Source organism: Clarias gariepinus, chromosome 9 (assembly GCF_024256425.1).
Source record: "Clarias gariepinus isolate MV-2021 ecotype Netherlands chromosome 9, CGAR_prim_01v2, whole genome shotgun sequence".
NCBI classification, from domain to species: Eukaryota; Metazoa; Chordata; class Actinopteri; order Siluriformes; family Clariidae; genus Clarias; species Clarias gariepinus.
The window spans coordinates 36,882,849-36,908,146 of NC_071108.1; the positions used below are offsets into that span (position 1 = coordinate 36,882,849).

Here is a 25,298-nt window from a genome sequence, read left to right on the forward strand (position 1 = left end):
ATAATGAGACAAGTGAGTTTGATCAGGTGGAACACTGCTGTAACACACCTCACTGTACTGACCTCACATCAGGAGAACTGTCTCTGTCTCTGAACTTAAGTGGAGGATCCATTGACGCGTCACTCTTCATGGACACACAGCTGGGTTCTGCTGAGTCTGATCTCTTTCCCTCCATCATTCTACAGCACAGATATTATTACAGATTACATAAAAGTAATGTAATGATAATGTTATGTGGATTGTTTGTGGATTATTGTATAAAATTTTATTTATTGTTGTACAGAACCTCAAACACACTCAGTTTAATCATCAGCAAATAACACGAGAGTGTGTGTTTAATAATAACACTAACAAAACTAATAAATAAACACTGTGGAAAAATAGTGGTAAATGACAAAAAGCAACATTAATACCTATTTTATTTATTGTTATTTATGTATTATATTTACATATTTACAAGTTTCCTGTTGAACTACAGATTAAAACAGGACACACATTCCCTTACAGTAAATCATCATCATCATATCAGGGTTAAAAACAAACTGTGTTTATTTAATTTTCAGTAAAACCCCCTAAACATGTTGTGTATGTAGAGTAAATTCAGACAGATGATATATTCCAGCTCTAGGTTTAGATACTCACCGTGTGTTTACTGCTGAAAGATTTATTTTTCCTCGACATAAAATGGAGCTGCTGAGTTTCACTTCCACTTCATCATCTGACTCAAGCTACAGTACGCCTGATAGTCTGATGAAAGCCAAGAATGACTTCTTAATCAGGAGTAGCTTCTGCTTGGTTGGATTAAATGCCTGAATCAACATGGACCCTTTCCGTATCCAGTTTGTTACCCCTGAACTACAGCATGTGTACTGTACTTTAGCAACGATCATATCGATAACAAAATACCTTAAACATTAACCTTCTTATCAATGAATTTTTTGTGATATTATTATAGTGAATTTTCAAAACTATGATAAGAAAAAAGTTTTCTTTCAGTCTGACAGGAAGTTCAGAAAGAGTTTGGTGTTTTCCCAACCATCCAGCTCACTGATCTAAAACAACATTTTTATTTTCTCAATAAGTTGGATAACCTGGGAATTTACAGTGCTCATCAGTGTCTGCCTAACCAGACAATCTGTAGTACGGTTAGGCAGACATTTCTCAGTCTCCCTGACCTTCAGCAGAGGACACCTTCAGGGTTGTGTCCTGAGCCCCCTATCTACTCATTTTATAAATGTGTGGCCACTATTAACTCAACCATCACTTTGCTGTTGACATCACGCTGTTGACTCATCAAGGTCACATCAACACCACAAGAAGACCTGACAGCGTCTCTACCACTTTTTTAACGATTGAAGGACCTTACACTGCCCTCCAAGAGAACTTTTATACCTCCAACACAGAGAGCATTCTGACAGGAACATGACAGCCTGGTTTGGACAGCCATTTAGCACAGATGTGTTGTAGAGATAGTCTGAAAAGACACTGAAAGCACATTGTTTGTAGTCTACTGACTAATCTTTTATTAGACAAATTACAAATCATTTTACTGAAACTGTCTTTAGAAATATTTAAATAATAAAATGGCCTAACAATTAATAACAGATGATTGTTGTTGTATTATTAAATGCACAATTTATTTTTAATGATTGTTTATGGATCTTAGATCACTAATACTAATATGTGACTAAAACTTAAGTACATTTTAGTCAAAAGACTAAAGACTCGGTGCCCTAGTGAAAAAATACACTTTAGTGTATTAAAAATATATTAAAATCTTTGATAGTACATTGCAAATATACTATCAAAAAGTTGTACCATCATTTAATATGTAAAAAGAATAATAAAATCATGCTTTTACAATTTTTTGGGAATTAAACTTTAAACATACCTAAAAATATATTATAGTACACTTTCCAAAAAATATTATAGGAAAATATACTTAAAGTGAAAGATCAGTATAATTTCCAAAGCACACTTATTTAAACTTAGTTTTTCAATTTATTTTCGGAATATTTAAAATATATACTTGTAATAATCATTAAAACAATATACAGGATACAATATTACATTTCAGTTAAATTTGAATATACTTATTCATATGTACTTATTTATGCTTATATTTAGTGCACTACTCTTTTGTCCGCATGCTGACTCGCTCTCAAACTCGTTTTCAAGATCACGTTGAAGATCTAACTTGTGTTTGAACTCTCTCTCTGCCGTTCGCTCACTATCATAAAGCTGCTGTACACTTGCACGAACTGCAGGAGCGTTATAACGCTGCAATAATTCCAGCCAACCAGAGACTAGAGTAGGGGCAACACCAGCCAATCAGAAACCGGAGGCGGGCACATTCGGACTGTCTGTTTTCTGATTGGCTCCCCAGTCCTTCGCTTCTAGTTTGAATTCAGGCTTGGAAGCTCCGTTATTATTGTTATTATTTTATTTTCTGGTTTTTATTAGGTAGTTTGTAATTAAGTACATACTTTAAGCTATAGAATGTATTGTCTAATGTGTTATTATTAAATCTCATGTACTTTGCTTGTGGTATAACGGCTCCGTAGCTCTCGGCCTGTTTTCAGTCTCTGTGTAACAGAATCAACACACCAGGTTTAAACTAATACTGTACCTGTATACTCTAATACTAATGTCTATCTGTGTTCACACAACAGTTTACATTTTAGCTTGTGTGTTGGTGAGACAACCGGGCGTTTTGTTGAACACAAATAAACTATAGTAGTGCTTTTTTGTAACCTTGTAAAAAATTAAATCTGTTGAACTTATGAATAAAATCTGCCTCATAATTACCGATGTAATGTGTTATAGTGTTATAACATGTTATAGTGTAGAAAATGCACAATAAAAATACAGATTAGCAAACAGAAAAAAAGTCAAAAATATTTCTGATTTTCTAAATATCTAAAAGTCAAAGATTTGTAGAGAAACACATTTCAGTCCAACACCAAACTAAGACAACATGCACAAAGAGATAAAATATAAACCTAAAAAATTGCCTCTATGGAGCTAAAACCTCTGGATCTGTTAATCACTGTAATTATATCTCTGTGTTCAGTGTGGCTGTTGTTACGCTCCAACATCTGAATAGGAATAATTTATTATCCACTCCAGGAGAAAAAGTCCTTTATGTTGGAAAGTAGGGTTGAGGTGGGTCTCCTGTTAGTGCTGCTGAGGTATGGTGTTAATGCTGTAAGACACAGAACAGGACAGAAAGATTTATTTGTGTAAAAGTGTGTAGAAGACTAAAGCCCGGGTGGAGTCAATGCACTACAATGTGTCAATGTGTACAGCAACCTGAAGGTCACGTGTAAAATGATGAGACCTGAAGAGCAGGTAATATACTGTATTTGTGGAAGTTTAGCCAAAGTTTTCTAATGTAATAATCTGAGTATAGCTGAGAACTCAACTCACTGAATCTAATCTAAATGAGTATTAATATTTGTATAATACTGGCTTTTATACTGTGTGTGTATTTAATCTGCTGTACATTTATTGAGATTATTGTACATCAGACCTCCTGTCCTGGAGGCTTTTGGAAGTGACTGTTGAGAGGTTACAGTTAATCCTCTAATAACTTCAGTTACAGTAGTCACTCCACATACAACACCTGTAGTATCTCATTTAAATACTGTTACATCATTTATACAATCTGAAACACAATGTATCCAATATCACATGGGAATAAATCACATGACCTGGAAATTCAACTTCATTAACACAGACACATGTAACTTACTGTAGTGTCTCCAGTTTACAGTCTGGATCCTCCTGTAGATCAGAGAGCAGCTTCACTCTTGAGTCTCCTATTTTATTGTCCATTAGATTCAGTTCTCTCAGGTGTGATGAGGAGTTCGACCTCAGAGCTGAAGCCAAAGCAGCACAACCTTCATCTGTAATAATACACCTACACAACCTGCAGAGAAAAAACATCTCACAGTTACAGTGTACTGTACATCACAATGTGTGTGTGTGTGTGTGCGTGTGTGTGTGTGTGTGTGTATGTGTGTGGTTAAATTTTTTGGTTAAATACCGGATCTCACGGTATTTAAATCAAACCATCATGAAAAAAAAAATCTGCTGTGTAATGTGAGCTGTTTATTAAAACCTCATGGAATTTAGAAATGTAGTTTTCCAGACCTGGGAAATAGGTTTTTTTTTAGAAAGTTTTGTGATTAGAATTGTGAAGTACGAGTATCATGTATCACACTTGCACTTCATGTTTTGATGTCGAGCGTCACATGATCACAACTAAACCAATGGTTTTTCTCCATCTTGTGATGTGGAATTGTGGGTAATCATGTCCCCTGCTCGCGCGTGTACTGTTTACTATAACACTTGGCCACGTGTGTGCGTGTAAAGCATCTTTCATTTTGTGTGGCGTGTGTGTACTGTGCGTGTGTACTGTTTATTAGAACACATGTGTGCGCGCATGTAAAGCAAAATAAAGTCTCATTAAAGAGGTTAAAAATCCACTTTCTCTCTCTCTATCAGTCTACACTGATTCCGTTATGTGTGAGCGCGTCATTGGACACCGTGCCCCTTCACACACACACACCCCTCCTCCTCTTGCCTTCACACACACACGTCCTCCTTTCGTCTTCTCTCGAATTTGTTTTATTCCTACTTTACAGCAGTGATTTTGTTAGTGTGTCGCTCAATCGAGTGTCAGAGATGTTTCTTGTTAATTTTTCCGATAAGGCAGTGTTTCTGTTAGTGTATGTGTGTGAAAGTCGTCCCACACAAATAAGAGAGGAGGAAGGGTTACTGTGTAAGACGAGAAGAGGGAGAGGGTGTCTTGCGCACACACACACACACACACACACACACACACACAAAGGATGATTTTCACAGTCCATGATACACTCGTGAATTTTAAACATTCAAAAATTTGTACACAGTTGTACATCCGTGAATTGTGTTTTACATTTGTGAAATGTATATTTTGAATATATATATATTTATTTTGTGCATGTGGGTTGTTTGTGAATATATTTTTTATTACGAATTGGGATACGCATGTGCACCTGAACATTTTGTGTGAATTATTAATGAGACTGATTTGCTTTCATAGGGAACTGCAAGTTTTGCCCTTTTTTTTAAATCACTTTTGACACCTGAGTCTTTGCTCAAGTACCAACAGCGGTAACTTGTTTGTGTTGGGGTTTTACCCTAAAACTCAAACGCTAATGGAAAGTCTTGCAGTGCCGCTTTATAGAAAATTGGCAAAGTATAAACAGGTTTTTTTTTATTTTAAAAAACAAATTGCAAACCTTTTTTATTTTTATTTTTTGGGAGTTTTTCAGGTCTGGAAAACCAGATTTTTAAATTCTTAAATTTCTAACAGTGTGTGATTGTGTGTGTGTGTGTGTGTGTGTGTGTGTGTGCGATACAGTAGGGTCGGGCGGTAAAATGTAAATACTGTATTCCAGGATATTATAAAATAAAATCATGGAATTCAGAAATTTTGTTTTCCAGACGTTAAAAAGTCTGGAACGTTAAACGTTCGATAACATTCGAGCGTGCATGTGTGTATCCACAAATTCATACACAAGAACATCTACCTTCATATAAACTAATAATCAGAAATAAATAAGTAACAAAACCAACACAGAATTGGGGATATCTGAGTATACAGCACCGCAGCATACCACCCCCCCCCCCTCTCGACGCCCCCCTAACCCCGCCCCCAGGGGTATCATATGGGGAAGGTTTAAAGGTAGCAGAAACTGCATATAACCCAACTCTTTTGTGTGTGTGTGTGTGTGTGTGTGTGGATACCTCAGTATCTCCAGTGTACAGTGTGGATTCTTCAGTCCAGCAGAGAGCAGCTTCACTCCTGAATCCTGCAGGTTATTGTAACTCAGGTCCAGTTCTCTCAGTCTGGAGGAGTTTGAGCTGAGAACTGAGGACAGAACTCTACAGCTTTCATCTGTCAGGTTACAGTTCCACAGACTGGAAGAGAAATGATGAAATATGAGAACACTGATCTCATACACACACACACACACACACACACACACACACACACACTGTTAATAAAGCCACATGCTTTACTTTCCATCTGGTTTAGTAACATTGAGCTGGACGAGCTGTTAACCAGACTGGACTTTCTGCTCTTGCCAGCACCAGATACTCATTCATTTATTCCTTATTCTGAAGAGCAGATACTTTAAAACTGTACAGTAACATTAATAATAAATGTGAACATTATGGAGGGGAGGATCATTGTATGATTTACAAAATGTAAAATGGCGGACAATGTATCTCATGGTGACCTGTTATATGATCTTTCTGGAAAAAGCTCCGTCCTGGATTTACCTTCATATAAACCGATAATCAGAAATTAATAAGTAACAAAACCAACACAGTATTCAGGATATCTGAGTATACAACACCGCACCCCCCCTTCCCCAGGGGTATCATATGGGGAAGGTTTACACCTGCACACCTGCATGATTCTCTAACAGCAACACCCGTTGTAACTGCCAGCGTTAATGCAGGGAAGTGTATTTTGTCATGGTTGACTTTTGGCTACTACTTTTGACAATGTGCCTTATAACAACAGTAAAGAGCGCGTTTAAAGACGCGCTCCAGACCGGCAGGATTTACAAAAAAAGCTGGATTAGTCACGATCCTGTGCTCAATCACCCAGCGGGTGGAAGCTACACAGACGTTTCGACCACTGTGAGAACACTGAGCCAAGATGAGTGGATTTTATTCCAAAAGCAGGAGAGAGCATTTAGAAAGACCTTGGACACGAAACATCTCGAGGATAAACATAACTTCCTCTTCTCGGGAAAAACGCCGAAAATTAAATGGAGTATACTTTAAGAACGGTACTTTTACAATTAATCTGCAAAATGGAAGGCAGTTTGGATTACCTTTGTTGAAGTTCACAATCCGTGTACTGAAGAAAATGCCGCGAGTCAGTGGAGGCCTTCCTGAGGCCTAGACAGTGGATTGCCTCGCTGGCTGGATTGAGGCGGAGTTGCGTTTTTTGCGGGACATCGTTCAGCCAGCACTGGGGGCACCACGGAGTGAAACCCATCATCAAAAGCAGGTGGGCAAAGATAAACTTGCATATTTATGGCAGAATAGACAATCTAGAGCAATCCAAATTATCCTCAACAACAGTACATATCCAAATGTACCAGTCGGCACAAATAATATTTTATCTGTGCAGAACTATTATATTTCTAAATGCACGCCTGAGAGGCTTGAAGGCGTGTTAAATGCACCGCCATGGACTGGATCGTTTTTTCCCCATACTATCTAGCCAGCGTAACACTTCACTGTTCACTGTCACTGAAGTGGAGAAAGTGGTTAATGACCTCCCCAATAATAAAGCAAGTGGACTTGTGAAACGCTGAAAACTACTAAACTAATGGTGTGCCCAATTCTGACCAATATATTTAACATCTGTCTGGAAAACGGTAAAGTTCCAGAATCATGGAAAGGAGCCTTGATACACCGTATCCCCAAAAAAGATAATATTCCTGAAGACCTGTCTACTTGGAGAGACATTTCCTTACTACCTACAATTTATAAGGTGTTTATGAAATGTATGCTGTCACGAATACTCCCTTGGTTAGTAGAGACAGGGATACTCTCACCAAAGCAAAAAGCTTATATTAATAGGCAGGGGATGAATGAACATGTCTTCTGTCTTAAAACGGGAATTGATGATTTCAAACACTCATCTACCAAGTTCTTCACTGTCTTTTTGGATTTTCGTGATGCATTTGGCACATTGCCCCACGATGTCATGTTTCATGCATTAGACGAAATAGGACTACCACAGCTGTATGCAGATGTAATTAAAGATGTTTATAATAACTCCTACATCCAGGTCATATGTGGAAGTGCCCTAACCGATCCCATACCACTTAAAATTGGCATCAAAACAGGGTGCCCATGGAGCGCCATCAATTTCATTCTGGCGATTAACTCCTGGGTGAAGTGGTTGTGCCAGTGTGCACCAGCAGGTGTGGGATTCCCAAACCCAGTGCAAGGTTATGCGGATGATGTGAAAATCTCCTCAAGAGATGAAAGTGTAATTTCCAACATGCTCCACCCCACAGATGAGTTCTTAAGGTGGTCAGGTTTAGACATCAAACACACAAAATGTGCTGCATTTTATGAAAGACAAAGTGGAGGAAACAGATGGTATAAAGCAAAGTCTGACAAGCCCCCTACTTTTTATTAATGCAGAAATGTATCCGGTTGTATGATCGTCACGAAACATATCCTTATTTGGGCCATAAATTTAACGTCAGTGGCGACTGGGAGGAACAGATCTCAGAGCTGTGTCAAGAATATACCCAAAGACTTGGGCCAATTGATCCTGCCCCACTCCCCATAATGATGAAGATTGAAGCCATCAGGCTAATCGCAGTAGCTAAAATTCAACATCTTTTCCCAAATGTACATATTCCACAATGTATATTGTCAGCGATGAACAACGAAATGGTTAAGCTGGTGAGGAAATGGTTTTGTCTTAATAGCCGCACGACTCGGGACATTATCTTTCAGTCGCTAGAGACGGAGGTCTTGGCGCCCCAAATATTAAATGGCTTTACACCGCATCCAGAATAGGACATTTTCTAAACATGCTTAACAATGACGATACAACTGTTAGAGAATTATCACGTGAATCACTGTTTTTACATCTACAACGTCGCAAAATACCTGCTGCTTCCATAAACGAGTCCCAGTTTCTTGGATTTAAACTAAAGCAGAACGGAAAGTTAGACATTAAAGCAGCCAGATTTGGAGTGCGCTCCGACTGACTAGATTTAAACGACCTCTGCTGCCGTATACAGTAGTTGATCAATTGGAATGGTTATTACCGTTGCGCTCACCGCCGCGTAAAAACGTCAGCGGCCAAAATAAATCAGTTGCATTTCAAAGTCATTCGTAAAATGGCCGCCAGGTGGCTCAAAGTGACATTTTCGCTCGTTGCCGTAAATACAACAGTGACCGTTATACAGCGTATCTCTGTATCGGTTTATTGTTATTTAAGTTCTGGATTATTTCAGGTACTTTAAACACATTGTTGGGTTGCTCATGTTGGCTCATATGAGATGTAGTTTACAAATGAACACCTGGTTGGGTTATTTTGACCCAACAACTGGTTTATTCATTATTCTTTCCTGTTTGAAATATTACTGTTTATTGTGTTACAGGTGTAGTTTTAAGAGTTGTTTAGGCAGGAATGTGTGTGTATACAGCTCAAAACCTCCATCAGTTATTAAAGATAGCATCTATTTAGAAAAAATGCCCCGTGATTTCAGAGCTTCAGGAAATCTCCCGGCGCTCTGCGCATAACACCGGGCCAACTCATGTCGGAAAGAATTTATAAACGGTTTCTAAACATGGGCTATTGTTTTTTCACTTATAATATTTGTTAAGTTAATTTAAATAAGGTTTGGGCTCAGGACTTCGACTCGGCATCGTGATTCTCCTCTTTAATTTACTCCATAGTTTTAATCAGCGCTCAGCCGCATGCATGGAGTTTTCCAGAGCGCACCGGCAGAAGTAGACTAATGATTATGAACGCGTCGGGAAAACAGCAAGCAGACTGACTCTGACCATTTAAAAAAACGTTTGCGTTCATTTTCTGACGCGCTCAAGTTCACCAAAAACAATACAGAGCAGCGCAGCTTACAACACTTACAAAATCACAACACTTACAAAATCACAACGTTTTTTCGTTATTGTGAGTGCGCTTAAATAAAAGTTGAGTCTTATAAAGGCATGTAGTCTTATATAGTTTTATTATATAGTTTTTGCACATTAATCTGACAGTTTTTTCAGCCTGTCACGGCGTGCGCCCAAATCAATATCGCTCCTCGCTCACTAGTTAGGCGGCCTCCCCTTCAGACATGCGAAGCAGCGGGACCGCAGAATTACACATGACTGGTGAGCTATCGTTGCTATCGTTGCCCGGGCTTGCACCCCGCGCTATAAAATACTCGGGGTTTGTTGGGCTACAGTGGATTTTACTACGCACTGTGGATGCAGCGCGCGTGCAACAACGCGGAAGTGCGGCATGCAAGCAGGGCAAATGGAACGCGCCCGGGGACTTCAAAGGAGCGAGAGGTGGGAGGGGCCGGTCCGGCCATCCGCGGAGAGCAGAGTCAGCGCGAGCAGACGGATGGCCATTGCACTCACACCGCGTAGTAAAATCCACTGTAACCCAACAAACCCCAATCATCACCAGCCGTGCCTTATTCCATCATGTCATGTGGGCATTATAAGCTTTGTATTGACAACTTCTAACTAAAAAGTGGCAGCTGGCACGCCTAAAAATAGACGCAGGTTATTTTTTTAATAGTCTAAATAAAAACCCTTTGATTTAATTTCCTATAATCTAAAAAGCGCTCAACCGCACGCATAGTTTTCCCGAGCGCGAGGAATTTTTTTTGTGCTAAATAATGTTTATGCAGTATAAGAATTCCTATTAATCCTGGGTTGTTCTTTTAGTGTCACTATAGTGCTTTACAATGCCAGACAACATTCCAATACAAATTATTCACCCTCCCCAGGTGTGAATCGGCTGTTCTCACCTATACATTCAGAGAAACTGTAATGCACTTCTCCCCACTTTAAAAACCTCTTGAATCTGAGGCTGACTTTCAGTGATTTCAATTTGTGTAATTTTTATCTCCTGGATTCTAGATTCTAAAGTTGACATTGTTACCTTTTTTAATCATTGGAATGGAAGAACTTGTTATTTTCCTTATGATAGCATAAATTGCATTGTTTTTAATCAGTCTATACACAATAATATTCTTTGGTATTTTTTTTTTTTTAAACGGGTATGGGGGCTATCTTGGTTCAATAATCTCCGTGCCTGGTTTAGGTTTAGTATTCAGTGCGCATCTGTTATATTACAACTATCATAACACTCAAATACCTTTTATTGGTGGTTAAGTGACTGATGTGCCTAACATTTTTCAGCTGAGCCTTTGTTTCACTGAAAACGACCGCGACACCCCCCTCTCTCTCTCACACACACACACACACACACAGAGCCGACCAAATCATTGGCACGTCCCTCCCCCAAACAGCACAGCCATTTACTTTCTATCCATTTACTTACACCTGAACTGAGTTGTTTGAGTAACATGGGTCGAACCCGTTACAAATCACAACAGTCTACTGCATTTCATTCTTATAATAACGCAAAAACACAAGCGGGGCTGAAAGACCGACATCTGCTGACGCAGGAGAACGTCCTAACACTGTTTTAATTTTATGGTCATTTATTTCAGTTAATAAATCTACTATAAATTTAAAGAACACAAGAAATAAGATGACACAAATCCATACACGCGTTTTTTCTAATTACAAGTGATAAAATCAAAAGGCTCACTGCCTCACTGGCTCACACATTTATTGTGCTTAAATTTGATCCTAATAAGATTTAATTTAATTTGAATTTTAGAACAGTGGCAGCTGGAACACCTAAAACAGATGCAGGATTATTTTTTTATAATCTAAATAAAAATGCTTTTTTAAACGTGGGCTATTGTTATTTACATGCAATATTTGTTAATTTAATTTAAATGGGGTTTGGTCTCCGGAATGTTGAGCATCAGGATCCTCTTCTTTACTTTCCTACGTAGAATGTAGAATCAGCGCTTAATCGCACGCATTAAGTTTTGTAAATTCGTTTAATGTTTAATAGTAAATAATGACCCCCGTTGCGCTGTACCACCGCTCGGAAAACCTTATGAAATACAAGTTTAGGACAATTATGATGATCTGCCACGGCGTGCACGTGTGATGGGTGTATGCCCAAATCTACTATAACTACTCCCTCACTCCGTAGGCTCCCTGAATAGGCGGCAAAGGGACGCAGCCGCCTATTTGTGCCGGCTGGCGATAATTAACGTTAATATGATCTCGGGCTTGCTCCGCATTATAAAAGCAAGGCGCGGAGGTTTGTCTGAGGTCTGGGAAGTACGTGATGTAATGGAGAATATGAAAGAAGCATGTCAGTGGGGCGATGTGACGCAGCCCAGGCGCTTTAAACAAGGACACTAGAATTCCGCCCTTTGATCTCCGCGCTGAGGACAGCGCGAGAAAGAGCTGCGCGAGCTCCCGCGGCATCTACACTCCCGCACCGTGCCCGCCCTCGCAGCCCCGCTGCCGAAGAGGAAAAGTGTGGTTAGGTTTTTGCGTCAGCGAGAACTCGCGCCGGCCATCGACAGCGGGAGAAGCGCCGTAACGAGGGAGCGTGCAGGAGCGCTGCCTCCGCGTGCTCAGTTCTGCCACTCTGCGCACCAACACTTATCGTCAGCTGTGTGCCCGCATGCCAGTGTGGCACAGCCCCCGGAACTGCACATGCACAACCTTTATCCCATTCTTTCCTTTCTCCCTCCTTCAACACTTTCCTTCCCCATTTTACCTAAATAAATTACCCTTTTCCCGTAAGACCTCGCCTCGTGTCCGTGCTTTATGGTGCCGCCCGTGCAACATGGGTCTAATCCGTTACAGATCATAACAGTCTACTGCATTTCATTCTTATAATAACGCACAAACACAAGCGGGGCTGAATGACCAACATCAGCTGACGCAGTAGAACGTCCTGACAATGTTATAATTTTATGGTCATTTATTTTAGTTAATAAATCTACTATAAATTTAAAGAACACAAGATATAAGACGACACAAAACCCTACACGCGTCTTTTCTAATTACACGTGATAAAATTTAAAGGCTCACTGTGTTAACATTTATTTTGTTTAAATTTGATCCTAATAAGATTTAATTTAATTTAAATTCTACATTTGTATCGTCATTTTAGTTCTGTGATTATAAATTTGTTTAACTACAATGTTTTACTTGATTTTATCCGCTACTACGTGCAGTTCTAAAACTCCGTGTCTCATTAATCCAGCAGAGAATGAACTAAGGCATGAGGCGTCAGTCTGTAGTTATATAGCGCCACTCAACGGTAAAAGCCAGCAAACGCACAAAGCCAAACGGTACCGCCGAGCGCGGCGACGGTAGGACCTACATTCCGATTGATTAACCACTGTAGGAATACAGCTGTCCTGGCTGGGACCCGATGGAGAAATAGTTGCTCTTAATGACAGCATAATCACCGATCCACTGGTTTCCACCCTGGCGATCCTCAATAAAGACTGTACCCCTCACCAGTTACAGATACACACGCAAGAGCCTCAATTCTTCATCTTAGACGGATCCAAAACGGACAGCACTGGACGGGTCTCAGATTACAATGAAAACTTGCATTACTTTAATTTGCTGACCATTCAGTGTCTCATTCTGTTCTGTTTAATCCCTCAATTTCAGATGACATTTTGATATTCTTGATTAAAGCAAGATTACAGTGTCTACCAACAAAGTACAATTTGGCAATATGGTATCCATCAAAGCATGAACCTTATTGTATATTACATCCAACTCAGCAGGAAAATGAAACGGTTGCTCATATACTAAACGGATGCTACAATTATAAAGGACTCTATGTGGCCAGACATGACCGTTTGGTTGATCTGGTTGCAAAGGACTTGCAAAAGGTAATCAGTGGACATGCTAGTAACATGCATAGCACTGTACAAATTAACTGGTTTCATCGTAACATTTCTAACAGTGAGTACTTTACAAACATTCCAAATACTCCTGACATTGTAATTGTTAATGAGGTTATGAAATCTGTATGTATTGTTGAGGTGGGCTGCTGTTTTGATCTGTATATGAATATTTGCTATTATTTTAAACTATTGAAATATTAACCACTGGTAGATCTTATCCTCCGACTTGGATATAACTGTAGATTAATAATTCTGGTATTTGGAAGTTTGGGTCATGTCCATAAGAGTGTGATTAGCAGGATGCAGTTAGGGGGTTTACAAAATAAGAAGGCAAAAAGGCTTGCAAAATTCTGCTCAGTTTCAGCCATTATAGGGAGCATGCAAATATGAAGACTTGTACAAGTATGTGAGCCATGAATTGTAGATCTGTCACCATGTCAAAGACTCTTCCCAGAGTATTTGGATCTTGTTTCCTTTGTAATGTCCTTCAGATCCAAATAAAAGTATTTATGTGTGTGTGTGTGTACCTCAGTATCTCCAGTGTACAGTGTGGATTCTCCAGTCCAGCAGAGAGCAGCTTCACTCCTGAATTCTGCAGGTTATTGAAACCCAGGTTCAGTTCTCTCAGTCTGGAGGAGTTTGAGCTGAGAACTGAGGACAGAACTCTACAGCTTTCATCTGTCAGGTTACACCTCCACAGACTGGAAGAGAAATGATGAAATATGAGAAGACTGATCTCATATATATATATATACAGTGGTGTGAAAAACTATTTTCCCCCTTCCTGATTTCTTATTCTTTTGCATGTTTGTCACACAGAATGTTTCTGATCATCAAACACATTTAACTATTAGTCAAAGATAACACAAGTAAACAAAAAATGCAGTTTTTAAATGATGGTTTTTATTATTTAGGGAGAAAAAAAATCCAAACCTACATGGCCCTGTGTGAAAAAGTGATTGCCCCCCTTGTTAAAAAATAACTTAACTGTGGTTTATCACACCTGAGTTCAATTTCTGTAGTCACCCCCAGGCCTGATTACTGCCACACCTGTTTCAATCAAGAAATCACTTAAATAGGAGCTACCTGACACAGAGAAGTAGACCAAAAGCTAGACATCATGCCAAGATCCAAAGAAATTCAGGAACAAATGAGAACAAAAGTAATTGAGATCTATCAGTCTGGTAAAGGTTATAAAGCCATTTCTAAAGCTTTGGGACTCCAGCGAACCACAGTGAGAGCCATTATCCACAAATGGCAAAAACATGGAACAGTGGTGAACCTTCCCAGGAGTGGCCGGACGACCAAAATTACCCCAAGAGCACAGAGACAACTCATCCGAGAGGCCACAAAAGACCCCAGGACAACATCTAAAGAACTGCAGGCCTCACTCGTCTCAATTAAGGTCAGTGTTCACGACTCCACCATAAGAAAGAGACTGGGCAAAAACGGCCTGCATGGCAGATTTCCAAGGCGCAAACCACTTTTAAGCAAAAAGAACATTAAGGCTCGTCTCAATTTTGCTAAAAAACATCTCAAATACACCTTCGTAATCATTCCGAGATACGGGGTATTACATGTGGTCATTCTGAGGTTAAGGTGTCTTTATATGCGGATGATTTACTTTTATATTTAGATGATCCTTCTTCTTCCTTGCCATTTTTAATGGAATCACTTGGGGTTTTTGGCTCTTTCTCAGGTTATTCTGTCAATTGGGAGAAAAGTGTATCCATGCCTTTGGGTGAGGGGCTGGATGCTCAGTTCCTGAGGTCATTACCTTTTAGAATTTCAGAGGATCACTTTACTTATCTGGGGTTAATCATTCCTAAACACTGTAAACATATTTTTAGTTTAAATTTCACAGAAGCTATTAATAAGTTAAAACTATCCATTGATAAATGGAGGGCTCTTCCGCTATCTTTGATCGGTCGGGTTAACGCCATTAAAATGGTCTCTCTGCCTCGCTTTGTTTATCTCTTTCAGAATTTGCCTGTGTATCTGCCACATTCTTTTTTTAAACAATTAGATTCTGTCATTTTTCCATTTATCTGGGGATACAAAGCACATAGAATTTCTAAGGCCCATTTGCATAAGCCGAAAGAGTTAGGTGGTCTAGCGCTACCAGTGTTCCGCCATTATTACTGGGCCACTAATGCCAGGGCTATGATGTTTTGGCAGATGAGTGATCAAACTGCTGACAGTTTGATAGACTCGCTACCCAAGTGGTTGTATATGGAGGCTCGGTCAGTTGTTGGTAGCTCTTTAGCCACTATTCTTTTTTCTAAAACTGTGTCTTTAAAAAAGTCACAATGTAAAAACTTTGTTGTGCTCAACTCCATTAGAATTCTGAATCAAATTAAGACTGCTTTGAATATTACATGTCCCTCAGTACACCTGCCTATTTGCGATAATAATAATTTTTTGCCTGGCAAGTCGGACAAGGTATTCTTACTGTGGAGAGGCAAAGGACTCGCCACAGTTAAGGACTTTTATATAGATGGAAAATTTGCCTCTTTTGATCACTTATATAAACTTTTTGATCTTTCCCAGTCACAATTTTTTCGATATCTACAGGTGCGTCATTTTATAAAAAAATATTTTATTGAGTTTCAGAAGCTACCGCAAGACCATGATTTGTATAATTTTTTGGGGCAATCTCCCATGGCCAAACATTTAGTGACACAGTTTGTTTCTTTGTTTGTCTCCCATTTTGCAGTGTCTTCGGATCACCTTAAAGTAGCTTGGGAAAGTGATACTGGACTCAATATTTCAAAGGAGATTTGGGAGGAGGGACTGAAACGAATTCATTCCTGCTCTATTAATGCAAGATTACAACTTATACAGTTTAAAGTGCTGCATAGGTTACATTATACTAAATCTAAACTCAATAAAATTTACCCTTCAGTTTCCCCATTATGTGATAGATGTAGGAGTTCTGATGGGACGCATGCTCATACTTTTTGGTTCTGTCCTGAGATTTCTGAGTTTTGGAAGAATATTTTTCAGTGGTTTTCAAATGTCCCTGGAGAAGATATCAGTCCAGATCTTGAATTAGCTTTGTTTGGATGTTCTAACCATATATTAGGTTTGACACATTTTCAGCAATTGTCTCTTATGTTTGGTATGGTGGTTGCTAAAAGGGTGATTTTGATGCATTGGAAGTCCGCTTTACCACCCACTTTTCATAAATGGTTGGTTGAAATGGTTGCTGCTCTCAAGCTTGAAAAGATTAGATTCTCTAAGATTGACGCTTATAAAAAATTTGAAAAAATTTGGGGCTCCTTCCTCACTTATCTCTTTAAGAGTTGAAATTTATGTTATTTGTTTATTTCACTCCATGTTTAATATTTTGTTTAAGTCTGTGGTTTTGTTTTAGGTGTGTATCTTTCACTGTATCTGGTGCATGTTTTGGTATATGTTGTTGTTGTTTTTTTGCTTGTTTGTTTTGTTTGGGTTTTTTATTTTATTTTTATATATATACAGTTTGTGGGGTTCTGTTTTTTGTATTTTAAAAAAATGGTTTAAAAATCTGTCATAAATAAAATATAAAAAAAAAAATAAAAAAACATCTCAATGATTGCAAAGACTTTGGGGAAAATACCTTGTGGACCGACGAGACAAAAGTTGAACTTTTTGGAAGGTGCGTGTCCCGTTACATCTGGCGTAAAAGTAACACAGCATTTCAGAAAAAGAACATCATACCAACAGTTAAATATGGTGGTGGTAGTGTGATGGTCTGGGGTTGTTTTGCTGCTTCAGGACCTGGGAGGCTTGCTGTGATAGATGGAACCATGAATTCTACTGTCTACCAAAAAATCCTGAAGGAGAATGTCCGGCCATCTGTTCCTCAACTCAAGCTGAAGCGATCTTGGGTGCTGCAGCAGGACAATGACCCAAAACACACCAGCAAATCCACCTCTGACTGGCTGAAGAAAAACAAAATGAAGACTTTGGAGTGGCCTAGTCAAAGTCCTGACCTGAATCCTATTGAGATGTTGTGGCATGACCTTAAAAAGGCGGTTCATGCTAGAAAACCCTCAAATAAAGCTGAATTACAACAATTCTGCAAAGATGAGTGGGCCAAAATTCCTCCAGAGCGCTGTAAAAGACTCGTTGCAAGTTATCGCAAACACTTGATTGCAGTTATTGCTGCTAAGGGTGGCCCAACCAGTTATTAGGTTCGGGGGGCAATTACTTTTTCACACAGGGCCATGTAGGTTTGGATTTTTTTTCTCCCTAAATAATAAAAACCATCATTTAAAAACTGCATTTTGTGTTTACTTGTTATCTTTGACTAATAGTTAAATGTGTTTGATGATCAGAAACATTTTGTGTGACAAACATGCAAAAGAATAAGAAATCAGGAAGGGGGCAAATAGTTTTTCACACCACTGTATATATATATATATATATATATATATATATATATATATATATACACACACACACACACACACACACACACACACGGCTTTAAGCAAAGCTTTAAACTTAAATGAAACATTTGTTTCTGTTCCACATGTACAGTAAAAGTGAAGGACGGTCATGTGATCATCACTGCATGACATCATTACACACGTCTGTAGAGGAACCAGCTGCTACAGCCTTTCAGTCATCCTCTGGATACAGATCAACATTTTACTGCTATTCATTTAACAGATATCATGTTGTCATTTGTTCACACACACACACGCACACACACACATCTGCTGTCACTCACATCAACCACAGCCCTAATTTTTTTAGGAGCCTGCCCTTAGTGGTTATAGGTAATCGTCTCGCCTGCTGGGTCTTAGGTGCTTGCAGAGTTTCTGTGTAAGGCAGAGAGTGTGTGTGTGTGTTTGTGTGAGAAGGCGATACAGACGTACACACACACTCTCTGCTTACACAGAAACTCCACTCTTTCGCGATTCTTTTCAAAAGTAAAGTGCAGGTTCATTTGTTGTTTTTTTACTTTACAGCAGTGATTCTGTTAGTTTGCGCTCATGCGAGTGTGACTTGCGATGTTCCTTGCTAATTTTTCTGATAAAACACCCTCTCCGTTAACACACACACACACGCGCGCACACACACACACACACAGCGCCTGTGGATAGAAACATTTAGAAACACTTATCTGTCGGGATTTATTTTTTAAAGTGCAGGTTAATTTGTTTCATTTTTACTTTATATTTTGTATTAATTATTTTTATGTATTTCTTTTTTTGAACTGTAGAACGAATAATTTGAGTTTCCATTATTTCTTATGGGAAAATTAAATTTGGTTTACGAGTGTTTTGGAGTACGAGCTGCTTCTGGAACGAATTATGCTCGTAATCCGAATTGACTTGAAAAACGAAAAAAAAAAATCTTGGTTTACGAGTACCAAGTATCATGTATCACGCATGCGCTTCTTGTTTTGAGGCTGAGCGTCCTGTGATCACAACTGAGCCAACAGTTTTTCTCTCTCTTGTGCTGTGGAATTGTGGGTAATCGTCTCCCCTGCTGGGTCTTAGTTCTCGTCTCTTACTGGTGTAATCAACATCCGTGCACGCGTGTACTGTTTACTATAACACTGTGACCATGTGTGTGTGTAAAACATATTTTATTTTGTGTCTGTATGTGTGTGTGTACTCATTAGAGACGTTAAAGATCCATTTTCTCTCTCTGTTTCAGCCTGCTCTTTGTGTCTGTGTGTACGTGCCTCATACACAACTCTACACATACACACACACACACACACAGGCCTCTTCTACTTTTGCCTTCACACTTTCATTCTAACAGCTGTATGGCCATTTTTTATGCAATATCTTGTTTTAAATAGTCAGTCTTGTGTAGCACATGTGCTTGTGGTCACGTGACTTTCCGCACCATGTGGAGATGGAAACTTGTGCCCAGAAAAAATGCTACGTCTGTTTGACAATATTTTGGTTTCTATGACCTTATATTCCTGCCAAAATTTTGAGCGCGCGGTTAACGCACATACTATAATTTGTTAAGTGCTTTTAAAATGGTCATTGTCTCAAAGCAGCTTTACAAAATCAAAAGAAAATGATAAGAAATTAAAATTATATTAGTATATACAATTATATACAAATGAAAAGAAATTATATAAGGGAAGCAATGTAAATAAAGTTGTATTTATTTATAAGTATTATAAACAAATATTATAGTATTTATTTTTTATTTAATAAGTATTAGTATATACCAGTTTCATTTGTCCATTGTGTGTTTTTATTTACTTATCAAATTATTTATATAACTTATTGTTAGACTAATTACATTGACTAAAATTAAATCGGACAACTCGGTCGCTTTGCTTATAAACCTTTATTTACAACGCTTCCGTCAAGCGGTCGATAGTAGTGCCACTTGATTGGAGGAGAAACAGCCAATCAGAAGTAGTGTGTGGATGTCTGTGATTGGCTGGTTTTGTGGCAGTTTTGTAACACTGGACAAAGTTGAGCGGGTGTACAGGCAGAGTCGAGCGCATACAGAAAAGAAATGTTGCACGGCGTGCACGGAGAACACGTTGAGCGAGCAGGGGAGAAACTGCATGTGCATAGAGTGCTTTGTCTGCTCTCAAAATGTCCAACCACGCGATCAGAATTGTGGCAGGTAACGTCATAGGTTTGGAAAACTAAAGTTGCTACATCGCGTGGCAACATGACAAATTTATAGCAGCACCTAAAGCAACACAGAGAAAAGTATGATGAATGCATGGCAGTAAAAGCCAAGAGTAGTAAAGAGACCGAACAAAACAAAGCACAACCCAGTGTGAGCAGAACAGAACAACACGTTATTACAGATGTGTTTGCAAGTCTCACGCCATATGAAAAGACGTCGCAAAGGTATAAAGAAATCAGTAAATGCATCACGCACTGCTTGGCAAAAGACATGATGCCCTTATACACTGTTAGCAAAGGAGGATTTCAGAAAATGATTCGCACACAGGACAAGAGATGCCAGTTTTCCCTTACGAAAATGCTTCTCTCAAGTCGCAATACCTGAGCTTTACAGTAAGTGCCGTAGCAAGGTTCAACGTAAAATAAGTGCATTAAAATTCTTTTCAACCACTATGGACCTTTGGTCAAGCAGGACGATCAACTTTGCCATCCACTTTGTCGACGATGAGCTTGAATTGAAAAGCTGTTGCCTGCAAACATCGTATTTTCCCGACGATCACACGGGAGAGAACATAGCTGCGGGTTTGAGAGAGGCACTGACTGCATGGGACCTCTGTGAGGATGGTTTGGTCGCTGTTACAACAGACAACGGCACGAACATCGCCAAAGCGGGGGGGTTTCATCACTGGACTAAGCTACTTAACTGTATGTTAGAGAGGACAGATATTAACAGATTTATTTAAAAATAAATGGAAATACAGTGTAAAAATTGGTGTGTCACAAAGAACACTAGAAATGTCCCATTCAAATTATTTTCATGATTATTAGCACATGACTCTAAAAATGTATATGTTTAAAGGACACTTTTTTTTCCTTTAATCTTTTCTTCATCGTTAGATTAAAAATGGTGAGTGATTTGATAATAAATAACTGGGTGTTTGTCATTTTAGAATTTTAATGAACCAGTTGGTCATTTAAAATAACAACAGTTATAGAGGTTTAAGTTTTATTGAGAAACCACACTCCTATATCCAGTTTTCTTTTCAAAAGAAATATACAAAGTATATGTCACATCCTGCTTAAATGTCCCTGTTTTGAAACAAAATGTAATATATTAATATATGTAATATTAAAAAAAAAATGTGTATTTGTTTTATTTATTTGTAATTTTGACTTTTTAAATGTATTTTAAAGGTAATTTAATGTCATTTAATTCAGTAATGTAAAGATGCTACTGTTATTTAATTTAGTACAATTTTGTTTTAATACTAATATTATATATTTTACTATAGAGAGCTTCAAATGCATTAAATTTAAATTTAAAGGTATCCATACTATATTATGTTGAGAAATACAAATTTCAGCATTATTAGTAATCTGTGTGAGCATTTTCTTTAATAACAAGCAAATTGAGTCATACCACTTGTTTATCGTATCAATCGTAAATCGCAATTTTGACACTAATAATGGAAATGTGACAGTGCAGCCCTAATTGTTTAAATGTAAAGAAATATAAAGTGTTTATCCTGTATACACAGATAGGGCTGGGTCTGATAGACACTGAAACATGGACTTTGATATACTTTTCTATAACAACTTTATAACAAAAACACAGAAACATTATACATACAGTATACATTATAGGACATGTTCATGCTCTCAAAGTCATTTTATATATGTATATATAAATCCTTCTATTTAAAACTAAGAGGATTAACTTTTTCTCATTCAACTTTTTAGGTTTATGTTTTAGAAACTTGGCATTTTTTACTCATCAGTTTAAACCAGTTTACCACAAACTCCAAGCTGTGTGTTAACAGTGTTGTGCAAATTTACACTTCACAATATCTGGCTCAGAGTTCAGCTCACACACACATTACAGTGAACGAGTTTGTAACGATCAGCTTTGTTATGAAAACTTAGTTACACTAAAACAGGGTCTAGAATAGTGATGGAAACTCGGTTTTTTGAATCCCGTTCATCAAAATGAACGAATCTTTTTTTTTGTCATTTAGTTCATTTCGTTCTTTTGATAACAAATAAAATAAAATATTGCATTTTCAAAAAAATATGTTTATATTGGGATAAAATATTACAATGCAGCTAAGGACATATTATAATAAACAGAATGAGCAGCTCACCTCTCATATCCTCCAGTCTGAGTCGTTCGTTATTTTGAATCTATTACACTGCGTATCCTCTATGGGAGTCATGTGACAAAAGAACGAACGACTCGGAGTAGAAGATTTATTGAGAAAGAATCGCTCAATTCGCTAAAAAAATAGCTAGCTTCTATCAAGATTTATACTCGTCTTCCTTGTTAATATTAGATCCTGATCCTCTTTGAAAAACTTAGCGACTCTAAATCTCAAATAGATGAACAGTTCAAACTGACATGTGATGCAGGAATAACAATTGAAGAGCTTGATTCTGCTGTTATGTGTTTGTCATTACATAAATCACCTGGCCTAGACGGTATTACATCTAACTTTTATCACCAATTTTGGGATTTGTTAAGGGAATTTCTTATTGCAGCTTTTCAGGAATTTATTAGAAATTCATCTTTGCCTAACTCTATGAGACAAGGGCTAATTACACTTATTCCCAAACCAGGAAAGGATGTTAGATTGTTAGACAATTTACGTCCAATAACTTTATTAACAATGACTATAAATTGTTGACTCATATATATATATATATAATAATCGCTTGAAATCACATTTATCCAAAATTCTTGGGGAGAGTCAAACTGGGTTATCAGAGGTCGATCTACAGTGGTGTGAAAAACTATTTGCCCCCTTCCTGATTTCTTATTCTTTTGCATGTTTGTCACACTTAAATGTTTCTGCTCATCAAAAACCGTTAACTATTAGTCAAAGATAACATAATTGAACACAAAATGCAGTTTTTAAATGAAGGTTTACGTTTTTAAGGGAGAAAAAAAACTCCAAATCTACATGGCCCTGTGTGAAAAAGTAATTGCCTCCCAGGTTAAAACATAACTTAACTGTGGTTTATCACACTCGAGTTCAATTTCTGTAGTCACCCCCAGGCCTGATTACTGCCACACCTGTTTCAATCAAGAAATCACCTAAATAGGAGCTACCTGACACAGAGAAGTAGACCAAAAGCACCTCAAAAGCTAGACATCATGCCAAGATCCAAAAAAATTCAGGAACAAATAAAAACAAAAGTAATTGAGATCTATCAGTCTGGTAAAGGTTATAAAGCCATTTCTAAAGCTTTGGGACTCCAGCGAACCACAGTGAGAGCCATTATCCACAAATGGCAAAAACATGGAACAGTGGTGAACCTTCCCAGGAGTGGCCGGCCGACCAAAATTACCCCAAGAGCGCAGAGACAACTCATCCGAGAGGCCACAAAAGACCCCAGGACAACATCTAAAGAACTGCAGGCCTCACTTGCCTCAATAAAGGTCAGTGTTCACGACTCCACCATAAGAAAGAGACTGGGCAAAAATGGCCTGCATGGCAGATTTCCATGGCGCAAACCACTTTTAAGCAAAAAGAACATTAAGGCTCGTCTCAAATTTGCTAAAAAAACATCTCAATGATTGCCAAGACTTTTGGGAAAATACTTGTGGACCGACGAGACAAAAGTTGAACTTTTTGGAAGGTTCGTGTCCCGTTACATCTGGCGTAAAAGTAACACAGCATTTCAGAAAAAGAACATCATACCAACAGTAAAATATGGTGGTGGTAGTGTGATGGTCCGGGGTTGTTTTGCTGCTTTAGGACCTGGAAGGCTTGCTGTGATAGATGGAACCATGAATTCTACTGTCTACCAAAAAGTCCTGAAGGAGAATGTCCGGCCATCTGTTCGTCAACTCAAGCTGAAGCGATCTTGGGTGCTGTAGCAGGACAATGACCCAAAACACACCAGCAAATCCACCTCTGAATGGCTGAAGAAAAACAAAATGAAGACTTTGGAGTGGCCTAGTCAAAGTCCTGACCTGAATCCTATTGAGATGTTGTGGCATGACCTTAAAAGGGCGGTTCATGCTAGAAAACCCTGAAATAAAGCTGAATTACAACAATTCTGCAAAGATGAGTGGGCCAAAATTCCTCCAGAGCGCTGTAAAAGACTCGTTGCAAGTTATCGCAAACGCTTGATTGCAGTTATTGCTGCTAAGTGTGGCCCAACCAGTTATTAGGTTGAGGGGGCAATTACTTTTTCACACAGGGCCATGTAGGTTTGGATTTTTTTTCTCCCTAAATAATAAAAACCATCATTTAACAACTGAATTTTGTGTTTACTTGTGTTATCTTTGACTAATAGTTAAATGTGTTTGATGATCAGAAACATTTAAGTGTGACAAACATGCAAAAGAATAAGAAATCAGGAAGGGGGCAAATAGTTTTTCACACCACTGTATACAAAATAATATACGTCTGGTTTTGGACTTGTTAGAGTATAACCAAGAAATTAAGGACGATGGAGTTATTTGATTTTTAGATTTTTATAAAGCCTTTGATATGTTAGCACACTCCTTTATTTTTCAATGTTTGCAAAAATATGGGTTTGGCGACAATTTTTGTAAAGTTATTAAACTATTCCACACAAACACTAATAGCTCAGTTGCCCTACCAACAGGTACTTCAACAAGATTTGATATCAAAAGAGGAGTTAAACAAGGCAGCCCCATCTCACCTTCACTATTGTTTTTGGCTACCGAGGTGTTGGCCCTCCTTATCAAAAATTCTAAAATTGAGAAATTGAATGTGTTTGGTCAGGAAATTGTGATTAGTCAGTTAGCTGACGATACAACATTATTTTTAAAAACATTGATCAGATCCCTAAAGCAATTGAGATAGTTGATTACTTTTCCAAATTTTCGGGCTTAAAACTTAATATTGAAAAAAGTGAAATTATTACCATACACGAATGTCATCTTACAACTGCATATAACATCCCAATTAAATCAAATGTTAAATATTTAGGCAAGCACATTTCTAAAGATGAGATCAAGATGGAGAAGCAAAATGTCTGGGATAAATGGAATGAGGGCAAGAATAGACTTGAGGTATGGATGCAGAGAGATTTATCTATTTATTTTGATAGAGTTTATTTAACTAAAATGGAAAGT

The 25,298-nt window shown here is 38.2% G+C and overlaps 2 protein-coding genes across 7 annotated transcripts in view; both read right to left on the reverse strand.

Annotated features, from left to right (window-relative positions):
• The window catches only part of LOC128529944 (NACHT, LRR and PYD domains-containing protein 12-like), a 143,886-nt gene that overhangs the window by 113,250 nt on the left and 5,338 nt on the right, over positions 1 to 25,298 (reverse strand). For 5 of the 6 annotated variants that reach the window (XM_053503577.1, XM_053503580.1, XM_053503578.1 and 2 more), the window contains exons 1-2: positions 643 to 703; positions 63 to 179 (exon numbers count right to left, since the gene is read on the reverse strand). The exons of the other annotated variant lie outside the window; for it this stretch is intronic. In XM_053503577.1, coding sequence (XP_053359552.1) covers positions 63 to 178 — 116 coding nt within the window. In that variant the 5' untranslated portion in view covers position 179; positions 643 to 703. Of the gene's footprint in view, positions 1 to 62; positions 180 to 642; positions 704 to 25,298 lie in introns of those variants that run through there. 6 annotated transcript variants of the gene reach the window in all.
• The window catches only part of LOC128529953 (NLR family CARD domain-containing protein 3-like), a 29,146-nt gene continuing 7,526 nt past the window's right edge, over positions 3,679 to 25,298 (reverse strand). Inside the window, exons 6-8 of the mRNA XM_053503591.1 lie at positions 14,114 to 14,287; positions 5,797 to 5,970; positions 3,679 to 3,931 (exon numbers count right to left, since the gene is read on the reverse strand). Coding sequence (XP_053359566.1) covers positions 3,751 to 3,931; positions 5,797 to 5,970; positions 14,114 to 14,287 — 529 coding nt within the window. The 3' untranslated portion in view covers positions 3,679 to 3,750. The remainder of the gene's footprint in view (positions 3,932 to 5,796; positions 5,971 to 14,113; positions 14,288 to 25,298) is intronic.